The sequence below is a fragment of the Oxyura jamaicensis genome, chromosome 1, assembly GCF_011077185.1.
Source record: "Oxyura jamaicensis isolate SHBP4307 breed ruddy duck chromosome 1, BPBGC_Ojam_1.0, whole genome shotgun sequence".
Lineage (NCBI taxonomy): Eukaryota > Metazoa > Chordata > Aves > Anseriformes > Anatidae > Oxyura > Oxyura jamaicensis.
This window is the reverse complement of record NC_048893.1, coordinates 89,934,266-89,948,706: the sequence shown is the minus strand read 5'-3', so window position 1 is coordinate 89,948,706 and position 14,441 is coordinate 89,934,266. Positions and strand designations below refer to the sequence as shown.

The following is a 14,441-nucleotide window of genomic DNA, read 5'->3' as shown; positions in this document are numbered from 1 at the left end:
ATAGACTAGTCTACTTTTTTGTCAGATCTATCTGGAAAATACTCTTAACTGCCAAACAGATCCAATGCTAGCTCTAAAGAAGAGTGCCTCCTTTTTTTGTGCCAGCCATTGAGATATATTATGAACTTGGAATGTTGCATTGTTTATTATATAGCAAAGAGTGGGAGCAGAAAGATTAAACACTTGTTGAATGCAGTGAAATAGGGAACCCCAGCAGTGATCTTATTTTTGGAATAACATGACTGCAAAGTTGTACAGACTGACTTTTTTCTTGTGCAGTGTTTTTATTTTTTTTTATTTTTTTATTTTATTTTTTTTTCCCCTAGAAATATATATATAATTGCAAAATACAAATAATCACTTTCGTGGTAGGTAGTAAGATATAAGCATGAAAGTAGAAGTGATATGCACGTACAATATTTATGCATTTTCAATTTTTTGTGTGTGAGATGTAAGTACAGATTGCTAAAAATTAATTTGTCTTGGTTATAGTCTGTGAAATCCAGTAACTATGAAGGATCCAGGGCTCAGGTGTATGCTTTTCTGTGCATATTTATATATATGTTGATTCTGTCAACCATATTTATTTGAAGATCTCCAAGTTAGGAAGTCTCTGAGTATTTTACTCCATTCCTCCTGATACGCAGGCAGTAAAAAGCAGGACGCAGGTGTTCATCCCACCTCATCAATCAGGCTAGTGGCAGAAAGGAAATGACACTCCCTAATTCCCTATCCAGTTCTGTTTGCTAGACTGTATTCCCTTCCAAAAGTAAAATTAGCTTTCATGCAGTGGTTAGAAAGTTGACACAGCCAAAACTTATCTGTGTTACTGCATGCCGGTCATGCCTCGCTTTCCTGTTTTATAGATCCAGGAGGGTAGGACTGCTTTAGATCTTCCACTCCTCACTGCTGCTGCTCAGGTTATGGCCAGGTTGTTGTAGTATTTCCATTATTCAGTCTTATTTTCAAATTTATGGCATTTACAGGTATTTGAAAATTCCTTCAGTTGTGAAATCTTGATTGTTGCAGCCATCTCTAGCCTGCCCTCTCTCCCTGAATCAAAGAGATAATTGATTCAGGAGATATTAGTTCACTGGAAAAGTGAACAAACTCGTGATTCTTGTTTTCAGGCTTCACTGTCTCTATTTCAGAAAGCTTGCTGTTGTTTTATTACTCCAAAAGGCAGGGTAATTATGAAATTAAGAAAATGGACCTTTCTTCTGACTAACCAAAAGATCTTTTCTAAATCAGTAGACCTTTGCCAGTCTGTGATGTACAAGTATTTGTCTGGCAACAAATAACCGAGTATGACTGAAGAATTGGTACTTCAGAAATAAAGTTCTACTAGGGGGTTGAACTGTATTCATCAGATCGAGTTAGGAAAAGTAAGTTAGCAAAGGCTAAGCCTGAATAATAGGAAAAACATCAAATAATGGTTGTTGAAAATGTTGCAGATAATAAGGGAGAGAGCTACGTTATCTGTTACATAAAATTCAGTTGATATACTATTATTTAGTGTTAAAATATTCTTAAATCTTACCAAAGTAACCATTATATTGTGAAGAATAACCATCCCAGTTCAATTTGCTATAAAGGGGCAGTGTTACTTGATTTCGATTTCTGAAAGATAAGATTTTTCTCCTCAGCATGAAATCCATTCTCTCTATAGAAATCAAAGAGATGTTTGTACTCTACCAGGCACAACACAGCTAAGGAAGAAATCACACCTTTAACCTGCTCCAGTCTTTCAGTATATTATAAAGTATACTATAATTGCAAACCTGAGGGCTGGCTGCTCAGGCATTAAACCTATTGTTTCTCTATAAAATTTATATATATATATATATATATATATATATATTTTTTTTTCCCCGAGGTGTTGTTCCAATAAAATCCCTTAAGATGTTTATCCCCTGCTAGAATCTAATCAGTTAAAGGGTAACTCCAGAGCATGAAACTGGCATCAGAGCTTTTCTGTGCCATATGACTGCCCATATGAGGTTGTGTTTGCATCATCCCTCTGCTACTGCAACAGTCCACACTGTGACTGTGAGAAGAAAATCCTGTGTTAGGGTCAGAGATACCGACAGAGCTGATGGGGATTGGTTTCTTTAGTCTTGTGGTGTCAGAGACCCAAAATACGTGGCTCACATTGACCGTTTCTTTGGCTTCGATTAGGATTGCTCACTGAGATGCCCAAACTGATGAGTTTACTTGTTGCTTTCCATATATATAGAACTTGAATACCTTGTCTTATGCATGGGAAATAAGCTGGAATTTTTTTGATACTGATCCATCTATACATGGGGGAGAAAAAGGAGTCACATAGAGGATGGAGCTTCAGAAGCAGCCAAGAGGTGTATGTGCTTCCTGAGATGCCCTGGGAGAGCCCTCCACAGGGCAGCAGAAGTGCCTGTGCCAGAATGTTTAAATACTGTCAGAAGAGAGAAATGCACAGGTAGGGAGAATCAGTGGCCCTTCCTGATGGCCTCATCTCTGCACCTTGTATATTTTTTGAAAATCACAGAGCTTTGCTTGTCTCGGTAAGTTACTGCAAGCTGGTGCTATGTAAACATAAATAAATAAAAATGGTGCAGCATGTGCTTTACAATTCTGAAGAAAAACAGTTAAGTGAAAAGTTAAGACAGCAATTTATAATTATTTGATATTAGAGGAACTTGAGATAATCATCAGGTACATCAAGAATCCAAATTAAGGAAGAAATGGTCACCATATATACAGTGATCAAGAATTTGGTATTTATACGTGCTGTGGTGTATGTCCAAGCACAGATAAGGTTCTAGTTTTTGTCAAGTTTCAGCTTTGCAGTCAGATGAAAGAAAGATATCTTAGTTTTATATTAAAACATTTTATCTTGTTGATACAAACACAAACCAAAGATAATTTTCTCTTGACATTTCTTCTTTTTTTTTTTTTTTTTTTAACCAACTTGAATCATGAAACAGAAGTTTGTTGATGTTCTGCGTGACTGGCGTTGTGCAAACAGTTTGCTATTCAGATACAACCCCAGCATGTCTGTGCAGTGCATTTGCTGGCGAGTTCCTGCCAGTTGTTGGTTTGGTCACGTACTGTGCAGGTATGTGTAGTAGGCACGCAGACACCCTCCTCCAGGCAAGTAAGTGCCTTCTGGTGGCAGTGTGGGGAAGGTGCCCCAGGTAGAACTTGTATATGACTTCATCCTTTAGCTTGCTACAAGGCTGAAGCCTCACAAATCCAAGTTTTGTAATAGCTAACTATGCAGATTTGTACCTTAAGAGAACCCCTGCAGCACAGTAAACTGGAAATGTAGACAAAGTAGACATATGTATTGCGTACCAGCCAAGGGAGAGCTCTGTGAAAACCTGTGCCAAATCATGTGCTCATCTGTCCTGAGTACAGAAAGGGTTTTGCCTGATCTTGGGTCTAGGGCAGGCTGATGAAGCCACATTAAAATAGCTGTTGCTTTTTCTGTGCATCAGGCTTGACTTCTGAGGAGCAAAATAATAAGGAACATGTGTGGGTAATTAAAGTACAAAGGAAACAGGAAGGGGGATAGCAAGGAACAAATCCAGAAAATAAGGAACAGTTGGGCATCGTAATTACAGACATCTGATTTTACTGGAGGAATTAAAGGACTGAAAGAATTAGTCCTACAATCATTTTGAATCTTGTGAGGAGGGAGAGTGTATTCATCAAGCTTTTTTTTTTTTAATTGCTTATTTTCAAAATAACTGGTTTTATCATTGCTTTTCTTGTAGCAAAACCTGTATTAAAATTTGCAACGCAGCTTCCACAGGAATCTCTATTGTCAGTTTTACACAAATTTAGCTGAAATAATTACTACTTCTGTATTAAGATGAGCTCTTTTAGGAAGATTGCAGGATATCTGTTATACTATTTTAATGATTTTGAGCTTGAAAACTGTTCTATGTATTCTGGAAGATGCTTGGTGTGTGTGTGTAACAATCCCTCAGTTGAATTTTAATCTTTTAATATTGCTAGGGATTTGTGAATAATTTTGAATTTGTTTAAAATATTGTATATGAGCAGTTATACACTATGTGATTGATAAGCATTATTTTACTATTAAACTTTTTGAAGCACTGTGAAGTAGTACCTGAGACCATAAGAATACAAATTCTTAATCTGAAACTGTTCAGTTTCCTGGGTGGTGGGGTCTGTTGTATATATCAAGTGGGAAAATGCCCCTTTGCTGCTACCAGGAAAGTCTAAGAAATCTCTAGAAGGAAACTCTTTTATAAAGATTGCTTCACCCTTCCTTCTTCCATCTCCTCTTTCCACCATTTCCCACAGGCTTTTCCGTAGAAAAGAGTTACCTGCATTTAAAGATACAATGTTCTTTTCACTATACTAAATTGGTTTTCTATGCAAAAAGTATTTTTAATGAACTCATATAAAGCAGGAAAAGCGTACGGAAGTGAACTGATAGAAGAAAAAGGTTGATTTTGTTTCTATCGCCAGTGGAAATGGAAAGCAAGCTTTAACTAAAGAATAGGCATGTAAAAGGAGAATAGGAAGTGGCTCCAGTAAGGAAAAGCTGGAAAGAGTAAAAAGAATAAAATTGCCATAGGAAAGAAGAGTAAACCCAGTCCTCTGATGTTCTTATATTCTTAGAAACGTGGACTGAAATAGATTTGATCTCACATATAAAAATAAATTTGAAGTGTTTTTCTTTTTTTGTTTTCGTGGAGGCCTGTGATAAATATGTACTCAGAAGCGCATGTGAACACAAACTACTAATTTGTATTTGTAAGATGTATTTTCAGTTGAAACTACAATGTTTTTCTTGTGTCAGGCAGAGATTATTACACAAATATGCAGAATATATGAGATTCTGGAAGACCTATTCAAGTTTAAGGATTTGATTTTTTTTTTTTTTTTTTTCTTATTATATCTACAGGAGAAATCTAACAAAGCTGTCCCTCATCTTCAGCCACATGCTAGCAGAAATCAAGGCTATTTTTCCAAATGGCCAATTCCAGGGTGATAATTTTCGTATCACCAAAGCAGATGCTGCAGATTTCTGGAGAAAATTCTTTGGCGACAAGTAAGTACTAACATTTTGCAAAACTCTTAATTGTTTCTAGTCGTTAACATTAAAAGTAATGATATTTTTAAAAACTCAAATAATGTTTCTGAGTATTTGAGTGGACCTCTTTTAAAGGTCTCTTCTTGTCCAAATCTTTAAATTAGCTGAAATTGCTGAATTTGTTGTTAGCAACTTTGTGGCAATGCTGTAATTCACTCCAAAGGCAAAGAAAAATGGACAAGCAATTTTGTGAATGGCACTTACAATTGATGGTAAATTGGACTAGGTTGCATAAAGTTTATTGGCTTCATTGTAAGGTGAAGAGAGTAAGTACAATGTTTCATGAGGTACATGGCAAATCATGTTATTTGATATGATATATATTCCACAGTTGATAAATCTGAAGTCTGAATTAGGAGTTTGATATTGGTCGCATGTACAGTGTATGTTTTCTTATCTCACCTTTTATTTTCTAAATAGAATAGTCACTAAATTAAATGAAGTGATTTCTACATCGCTACTACTTACATAATCACAGGTGATGAATGTGTTCTTCTGTCCAAATTCTGTTACAGAAAGAGGTAAAATAGTGTAGATATGTTGGAAGGTTTCATCAAAACCAGTTTTTGGAGAAACTTTATTTTTAAGAATCGGTCATGAAATGAATGTTAAACTTGACTTGTAGATATCTGACTAAATCCTTACAGTAAATCTAATGTTGGAAATATAAAATAAAACAGTTGTAAGTTTGTCTTGTTTTGTTTCTTTCTAGGGAACAATTTATTTTAAGGTATAGGTGAATAGAAGATGTATAGCTTGATCACTTTCTTATATAGAGTGTTTATTAGTGTAACTGTGACAAAAGAGGGGAGGGGCAAGAGATTTGTATATTTTACAGTATAATAGAGGCATCACTATGGTTGTCAAGTCTGATATCTTGCATGATGTATGCTATAGGAAATCACAGAACAATTTCTCCAATTGCAGATCCATAACCATCTGTTATGCTTTCTGAGCAAAAGCAGCTCTTTAAATTTAGCCTTTCATTCTTTATATAGAATACAAGCATAGTAGGTTGGCACTTTTGAGAAGTAACATTTCAGTGTGAATTTACAAGTTTCATTTCCTTTTTTTTTTTTTTTTTTTTTTTTTGCTAGTCTAAACACACCTACTGCTAGCTTCCAGCTTTTAGGTTTAATAGCATAGTCTGATAACTTTAGTTTTCTAACAAATTTCTTGCCCATGTAGATAATATTTCAATGTGATTGAGTCACTATATCAATCTTATTTTTGTTAAAGGGAAGGAATTCAACCATGTTTTGTCTTGCCCATGTCAATTTTCAGATTATCCTCTAAATTTCAACGTATTTTGATCTTCGGGAGATCAAATAAAGTATCTATTAATAAGTGAAAAAAGTAGTTCAAAAAATGACTTGATTGTGATGTTCAGTGTCTTGGTTTTCTCTTCCTCTCTTCCCTTTTCTTTGCAGCTCTTAGAATCTACATCTCCTCATGGTCCTCTTTTCCTGTCAGGCTCTGTCCTTGAATGACCTTTCCCTGCTGTCTTGATCACAAGTTCAATTTCTATCATATGGATTTATACATCTTAACAGCAAGCTGCTGTTTCTTTTTGGCTATCAGTTGCCTGATCTTAACCAGCTTCATCATCTTCCCTATTCACTGTTATGTTCCTCTTTGTATATCTCTGCTGTCTTATACTTTCGATGTGAGATTCAAGTGCTTCTCTTCAAGTTTATGGTCCTGCTAGTTTTCTTTGGAAACTGGTACAGTAGACGGGTACCTGAGGTGTCAGATAGTAGGATACTCTAACATATAAATAAATTATCAGAACAAGGTTGGTAAGAAGGATTTTTCAATTTTGTCGGCCTTTCTAACAGCTGAGCTCTACCTTTGCCTGTCTGTTCAGGCTTGACTCTTTTCTTTCCTGACTCAGTTCCTGGAGTGTTTCTTTCTAATCCTTTTCAGGGCCCCAAGAGCTCTTGCTGTGCCTATTTTTACGCTTCAGTTTTTCCCGCTTATCTAAATTTCTTCATAAAAGGCAACTTTAAATGTGAATTCTCAGTACTAATCCTCTTGCTATTCCCATCTCCCTTACCCCACACCTTTTGTGTGTACTTTTTAGTGTGTGTCTGTGTGTGTGTTAAAGCATCCATACACCAAAAATGCCCAGGAATCAAGACAATTTTAGGATGTACAGTTAATTATATACATAACCTGGTCATCTAGTATAGCCTGGAAGCTTTTTGAGTTCTGCCGTGCCATTTGCTGCTCTTTCAGACTGATAAAGATTTCAGACTTCAGGTAAATAACAACCGTTTCTAATAAATTGAAGTTGTTTTATTTACCTGTCTTCAAAGCAGTGAGGGGTTGTTATATACTTGGCAGCCTTGGCATTATCTCAGGTTTAGTTAATTGTGCTTAAGTAAAGCATGTAACAGCATGTATGACAAATAAACAGATGAGAAAAGATTTTTATTTTTTCTTTGGCATTACATTTAATCTCTTCATTACACAAAATGCCTGAAGCTTTTTAAATGTTAATTGTCTTCTAATCCATTTAGAAATATATGGCAGGTATGCCTTTGAGCAACATCTTTCACAATGGGCCTGTTATGACAAATTAGTTTGCAAATAGGCTAGTATCACTTACCTAAAAATAAAGCCTACATCAAGATTTAGGGTGTTGCAAACAAATGATAAAATCCGTTTTTTAACCTAACGACCTGAGGGTAGGCCCCTAGGGTCTTGTTAAACCTCCAGGTCTGGTGAGTTATATACTGCAAATGCAGACGTGCTGGGAGGAACTCTATTACTTGTTCCCTGGATGCATCTCTATTTTATAGGGCATGTCTGGGCTCCTCACCTGTTTGCAAAACAGCAGCCATTATTTTGAGGTCAGTAAGGAATTCTGCTCAAGAATAGAGTGTGAATAAGAAGTTTCACTGGATCTTGGCTTCTGATGGATAAACTGTAGTACAAGAAAAAGCAACATGTTTTAATTTGCTGAGGAATAAAATCCAAAAGATACAGTCTCAGAGAGCCCAATTTGTATTTTTTTTTTTCTCCTCCTGTATCTGATTTCTTTCACCACTCTTCCCCAATGAATGAGGAACTTCTAGTTTTTTTAGCTTCGTTACATTTGTCTGTCTGGACACTTTCTGCAAAATTTTGCTGCTGTAACTCAAGTTTATTCAGCTTGTTATTAATAAGTATCATAGAATGCAGTCATTGTTTTAGTGTTTAAAACAAGTCAGGTGTATGTTCGCATGACTTTGAACTCATTAGCAGAATAAATAGCTAGGCATATTGAAAGTCTCCAGTGATCGCATATGTAGGTGCTCTTTGACTTTTCTGTAGAAAAAAAAGTAGATCTCAGCAAAAGAATTGAATGGCTCCATCAGAACAGTATGCTGAGATGACTTCACAAATTCTTGGCTTTCAAATCCCTCCTCAACTTTTGCATTTCTGATTCAGTTTTACAAAACTTGTGGATAATGCCAGTAGCTAGAGAATGCTATGGTGCTCGTGAGAGATGCAGATAACTTGATAGTGGAAATCATCAGCGCTTATGTAGGCTGAGAGTGCAAAAGAAATAAAATGTTAAATAGGCTGAGGTTTTCCAGTGTTGCATAGCTAGCTAGCAGGACCATGGAGGAGATAGCCCTCCTGTACTCTGCTTTGGTGAGGCTGCACCTCAAGTGCTGTGTTCAGCTTTGGGCCCCTCACTACAGGAAGGACATCGAGGCCCTGGAGTGTGTCCAGAGAAGGGCTACGAAGCTGGTGAAGGGCCTGGAGCACAAGTCCTGTGAGGAGCAGCTGAGGGAACTGGGGTTGTTTAGTCTGGAGAAGAGGAGGCTCAGGGGAGACCTTATTGCTCTCTACAGCTACCTGAAAGGAAGGTATGGGGAACTGGGGATTGGCCTCTTCTCACAGGTAATTAGTGATAGGACTAGAGGGAATGGCCTCAAGTTGTGGCAGGGGAGGTTCAGGTTGGAAATGAGGAGACATTTCTTCTCAGAAAGAGCAGTCAGGCATTGGGACGGGTTGCCCAGGGAGGTGGTGGCGTCACCGGCCCGGGGGTGTTTAAGGAAAGGTTGGACATGGTGTTTAGGGAAGTGATTTGTTAGTGGTAGGTGGATAGTTGGACCAAATGATCTTGGTGGTCTTTTCCAACTTTAATGATTCTATGTTTCAGAGGAGAAGGATAAACCTCAGAAGTGGTAAGACATTTAGAAGGGGTCTGAAAGTACTAATAAGTGCTTTAGCTGTTTCAGGGAGGGGTCTGACTGATAAACCAAGATGGGAGATTGAGATTTTGATAATGTGGACCGGAGGGAGAAAATGGATTTGAGCAGTGTGATGAAGGAAGAAATGGAAGAATTGGATTCTCTGCAAGGGCAAAGTATGTATCCAAATTAGGGGGTGAGATCAACGGGTTCCAAATAGAAGGCCCAGGAGAGTTTTGGTGTATGGATTTTGTTAAGGAAGCTGACTGAGAAAAATTGTCAGGGATACAAAGGAATAGAAAGAATTTTGGATTAGTTTTGTGAAAACAAAAGCCAGCAATGAGCAAGAACTTTCCAAAGGCTGAAGGACTGGAGTGGCCAAGAGCATACGTAGCTCATGGGCTATGAGGAAGAAGACCGGCTCTTAAAGAAAATACAAGGACTGTCTGAAAAAGAACTAAGGGATAAATTTTACACCAAAGCCAAGGTCAAGATTTTAGGTTAAGATCCATACCAAGGAGGTGTTTGGTAGTGTCAAAAGCAGGAAAGTGGTCAGACTGAGAAGGTGTGAGCTAATTTTGTACTGGTTACTGGAATGCAGTTACTGGAGCAAGTGGTTTTAGTGGAATGAATCTCTATCTGGGGTTTACCATTATAGTTGTGCTGAGGCAAATGATAGTTAAATATATAGCTAAACAGCAATGGTAAATGGAACTGTGAAATTGGAAGGCATGTAATCAGCAGTTATGTTCGTTCACAGATATTTTAGTAATCCCCAGAGGGTTGTAAATATGCATATAAAACATAATCTGATCACTTCTTCATTATCTGCATTTTATCACTGTATAGTGCTTGATGTTAATTTTCCCCAGTTCCTCACTCATTTTAATAGCACCTTACAGCTTCTACTTATTTTCTATTCTGAGTAAAAACGTGCAAAATACCACTGGGAGCAATCCTGAACTGAGAAGGAGAGTGGGTGAGATGACCTAACAGATCTTTCCAGCCCCTGAATTTGTAAGCTATGGTGAAGTCATGCAGGGCTTTGTAACTATTGAAATTTGTGATTTGTGGCTGTCTTCATGTTGCAGAATGAATCAGCATCAAAATGTCAATGTTCTTAGATTTTCATTTTTCCAAAATTCTACCACTTCTTTTATCTTCTAATGTTTTACACTTCATTGTGAAACCTTAAAAAATTGAGAACATTTTTGTTATTGTTGTCAGATACACTGATGCCTCCCTACCTCTTAGTTTCCAAGGGAATGGAAATTATTTCACTGATAGGGTCAAACACATTAGTATTTTAAAGCTCCAATACTTTTTTTTTTTTTCTTTCCAGCTTAGGCCTCAAACATTTATTTTGTTTTCATTGGAATTTAGGGGAAAATGTGGCTATTGATCTCTCAGTAGCAGTTAAACAGGGTATTTCAGATTGATACTCTAGAATTTTGAGTGGTTGTGGTTCTGTTGGTGGTCAGTGCTGTTTGGCTCAGGGTAGAACTGATATAGCCTCTGTGGCTTGGGTTCAGAGAAGCAGTTAAACAGGCGTGGATCACAATGCAAGACTTGAAAACATTTGGCTGTCAGAAAATGAGACCTCAGATAAGCTTGGTTTTAACACCGTGTTGATCCCCTTAATTTATTACTTGGTTTCCTGTTTATGCTCCCGATAGTGCCCAAGAGCCACCCAGTTGCCTGAACATTGTAAAAATATGGACTGAAGGAGGTGGTCTTGGCCCAGAGAGCTTCTAATCTGAGTATGAACTGAAATGTAAGGAGAAAGCAAAAGATGCAGACAAAGGAAAGAGGAAGAGGCATTGATATGAGTGTCATAGCCTTTATCACCATAAGGATAGGTGTTTTGGCAACAGAAAAAAAACTATAAAGAGAAGGAAATAAACAGGGAATGGAGCTTTTAGAGGACAGTTTTTTCCTCAGCTAATAAGCAGCATGGGAAATATGCTTGTTGGTACCCTTGTTTAAAAAACTGAGCCAGAGGCAGAAGGTATCATTCCCTAAGAGACAGAGAGACACACATCTCCCTATTTTTTTTTCGTACAAATATATCAGCAGGTTTGAGCAAGATAAATAATATTACAGAGAAGACCTAGTCAGTAGAAAGATGCAAGATGTGATTAACTAGGACAGCAGTTTTCACAGCTATTCCGGATGGCTGAGAATAAGGTAAAATTGCATTTACGAAGGATAGAGAAGGAAAGTTACAATAGTTGATGCACAAGATTATGAGACAGGAGAACAGATTCTTGGTGGATAGGCAGGAAAGGCAATGTTTTAAAGCTGAATAAGCTTGCAAGAGCTTTGGATTGTGGTTGGAGATGAGAATTGGAAATACGTAGATACATGTATCCCTTTAGGGACTCTTCAGGAAATGCAGACTTACTGTGTCCCTTAAGGAAGTGCTAACCTGCTTTCTCACAAGCAATGTCCAGTTATGCGGCTTTGAAAGTGGATATTTTAAGTGGTGTATATTCCCTATTTCCTAAGGCTCATTTTCTCCCTTTTACCTTCTCCTCTCTCACGCTAGAATTGTCTATATTTGTTCCGCATGATGTCACTATCTAACGAATGTACTGGCATGATATGGCAGAATTCCTTTTTTCCCTTAGGACTGAACTTCTCAAGTGTGTCAGTTGTTTGCTTTGCAGCTCCGAAGCAATGAAAATATGTGGCCTCTCACTTAAAACTGAAGCAACATAAGAAAATGCTCTGTTCAGTGATGATAAACTAAAATCCACATTGCTCACTGCAGATGTGCTAAGAATGTTGTTTCTATCTGGGTCAGTATTTGCTTGAATATTTTTGAGTTTGCTGTGAATACAGTAATGCCCTTTTCACGTTACGTTTTTTGGCAACATTTGAGAGAGTCTCTTGGAGACAGAAGTGTTCACTGTAAGTTACACAGGTATATGTTTACGTTTCTAGACATAACTGTGGTCTGATGTAGTTCAAATGGACGCAGTGTCACTTGACTTTCCAGAATAGCTGCATTTTTTCACTGTACTCTGAAAGCTCTCAGAAAATATTTACTTCCTCTCCAGGTTTATTTTAATGTCTTTTTCTTTTTAATAATGCAGTTACTTTAAAGAGTTTAAAAAAAAAATCCCATCTACACATAGTCGGGACAGGAGGGAAAGGAGGACCTAAGTTCCTCTGCTAAATTGCCTGAAAATTACGTGCTGGACTCTAATACTTCTCCTTTAGGCATATGGAAATTGTGTGGTTGGTGTTTAAAATACTGTATTTTGAGAATTTTGACTGACACCACTCTTTGACTTGTGTTAATAATAGTAAATAGATACCATCCTATATGAAAGCGTTTTTAAAGGGTTTGCACTTTGATCAGAGCATTCGTGAATTAATTGTTATTCTTTAAGTATGTTTACTAATTTTACTATTGCAGAAAAAATGTGGAGAATTAGTAATTTAATTAGTATTTTAGTGTTTTGAGAGGCTTGGAGAGGAAATGGCTTTTTCCTTATTTTTTTGACAAGAGGCTGAAATAAGAAGGCAACCCCAAGATGAATGCCAGGATACAGATAGCTTAGTTGATTTAAGAAAGATTAGATGCGTGCAGGAAGTCTTTTCAGAAATAAAAAAAAATCTGGATCATTTATTTTGTATATTCCTTCTTTAAATTGATACATTAACTTTAGACATCAAACACTGAGTCAAGTGCAGTCACTCAGCTGTAGTCGTGTGCGTTCTACTGCAAGTGGTGGCTTATGTCATTACAACTAAATAAATGAAATACTGAGTGCACTTACTCAACCTAATTCTATAGAGAACTAATGTTACAGGACTGTCGTATCAGATCTTTCTGAAGAGCTGTAGCAGAACTGACTAACTCATTTCTTCCTAGACGAGTGTCCGCAGGTCAGCCTAATAGCACTGGGCATTTTGCAGGATACCTGCCAGCCTCTAGTGCAGGGTATCGTTACAGCATGGTACAAAAAATATTACAAGGACAAAAATAATGGAAAATATTTGTAGCAGACACTTTCTGTGATTCAGGAGTTGAATGCTGCAGGCAGTATCTCATCATGTTTTTTTTTTTTTTTTTTTTCTTTTTGTAAGGGCATTTTTTTGGTAAAAAATCTTTATATATTTAAACAACTTTATAAGTGTGCTTCTAACTTGGATGGTTCCAATCTCAAACTTTGATTTGATTGGTCCCATTTTCTTCCCTCTCCTGCTGCCCCTGCCACCCTCCACTCCCTCCCTAAACAATTAAAATAACTCTCCAAATTAAAATAACCTTAAATAATGAAAAGGTGCCTTTCAAAGGCTGTACATTCCCTAAATCACAAGAAAATAGCAGCAGTGAAATGTTCATTCAAACAAAAATGCAACATCTACAAAAGACTCTTTCACTCCTTCATCACTGTGGGAAGAATTCTGAGTGAACCCTCTCCTAGTTCTCTGTCAGAGGGTGTTTTTCAGTGTGCCTAAAAGGTCACCTGGTTTCAGTTCTTCAGAAGTATACGAGGATGTTGCAGAATCCTGGACCTTGTGAAGGTTCAGTAACACCCTCATAGGAGTGCGCGTGTGCTGTCTGTGAGATCAGAAAAGAGCACAGCAGTTTGTGTATATGAACTGAAGAGAGACATGGGGAGAAATGATCCCTGGCTGGTGCTCTCTCAAAGTATTTAGGGCTGAGAGCTGTATAAAAGTAGCTGCTGAGAAATAGGAATTAACCTGTTTTGACAAGCAGTTCTCACCATTATTTAACAAAGCAGAAGATAAAAGACCTGTTCTATAAAGTTCAGCATAAAACAGTTCGGCTGACCGTATTCAATTTTAAATAGGGGGTACCTCATTTTTTGGACACTCTTTCTTAGAGAAATCCCACAAAATAACTTTAAATGTTATTTCATTAGCTAATCACTCATTTCCAACATCTGTTTTCTATCTTAGCCAAAGCAGAGCTCTAAAAAAAATGTGCTCCTGAAGACTTTTGTGCGTTTTCTCCATTGTTGGTAGGGTCTGGGGGAAGATACAGAGTGTTAATGAAGAGATGGTGAAAGATTCTACTTATTGATCAAATCTAATTAACATGTTTTCATGAATTTGTCTCAGGCGAGGCATGAAAAAGCAGTTCTTAACGTTAAATTCTAATGGCT

The 14,441-nt window shown here is 37.2% G+C and overlaps 1 protein-coding gene across 4 annotated transcripts in view; it reads left to right on the top strand.

Annotated features, from left to right (window-relative positions):
• The window catches only part of CBLB (Cbl proto-oncogene B), a 137,280-nt gene that overhangs the window by 63,340 nt on the left and 59,499 nt on the right, over positions 1-14,441 (top strand). For 3 of the 4 annotated variants that reach the window (XM_035315062.1, XM_035315061.1, XM_035315064.1), the window contains one exon: positions 4,922-5,068. In XM_035315062.1, coding sequence (XP_035170953.1) covers positions 4,922-5,068 — 147 coding nt within the window. Of the gene's footprint in view, positions 1-3,667; positions 3,808-4,921; positions 5,069-14,441 lie in introns of those variants that run through there. The other variant, XM_035315063.1, reaches the window with a different exon arrangement.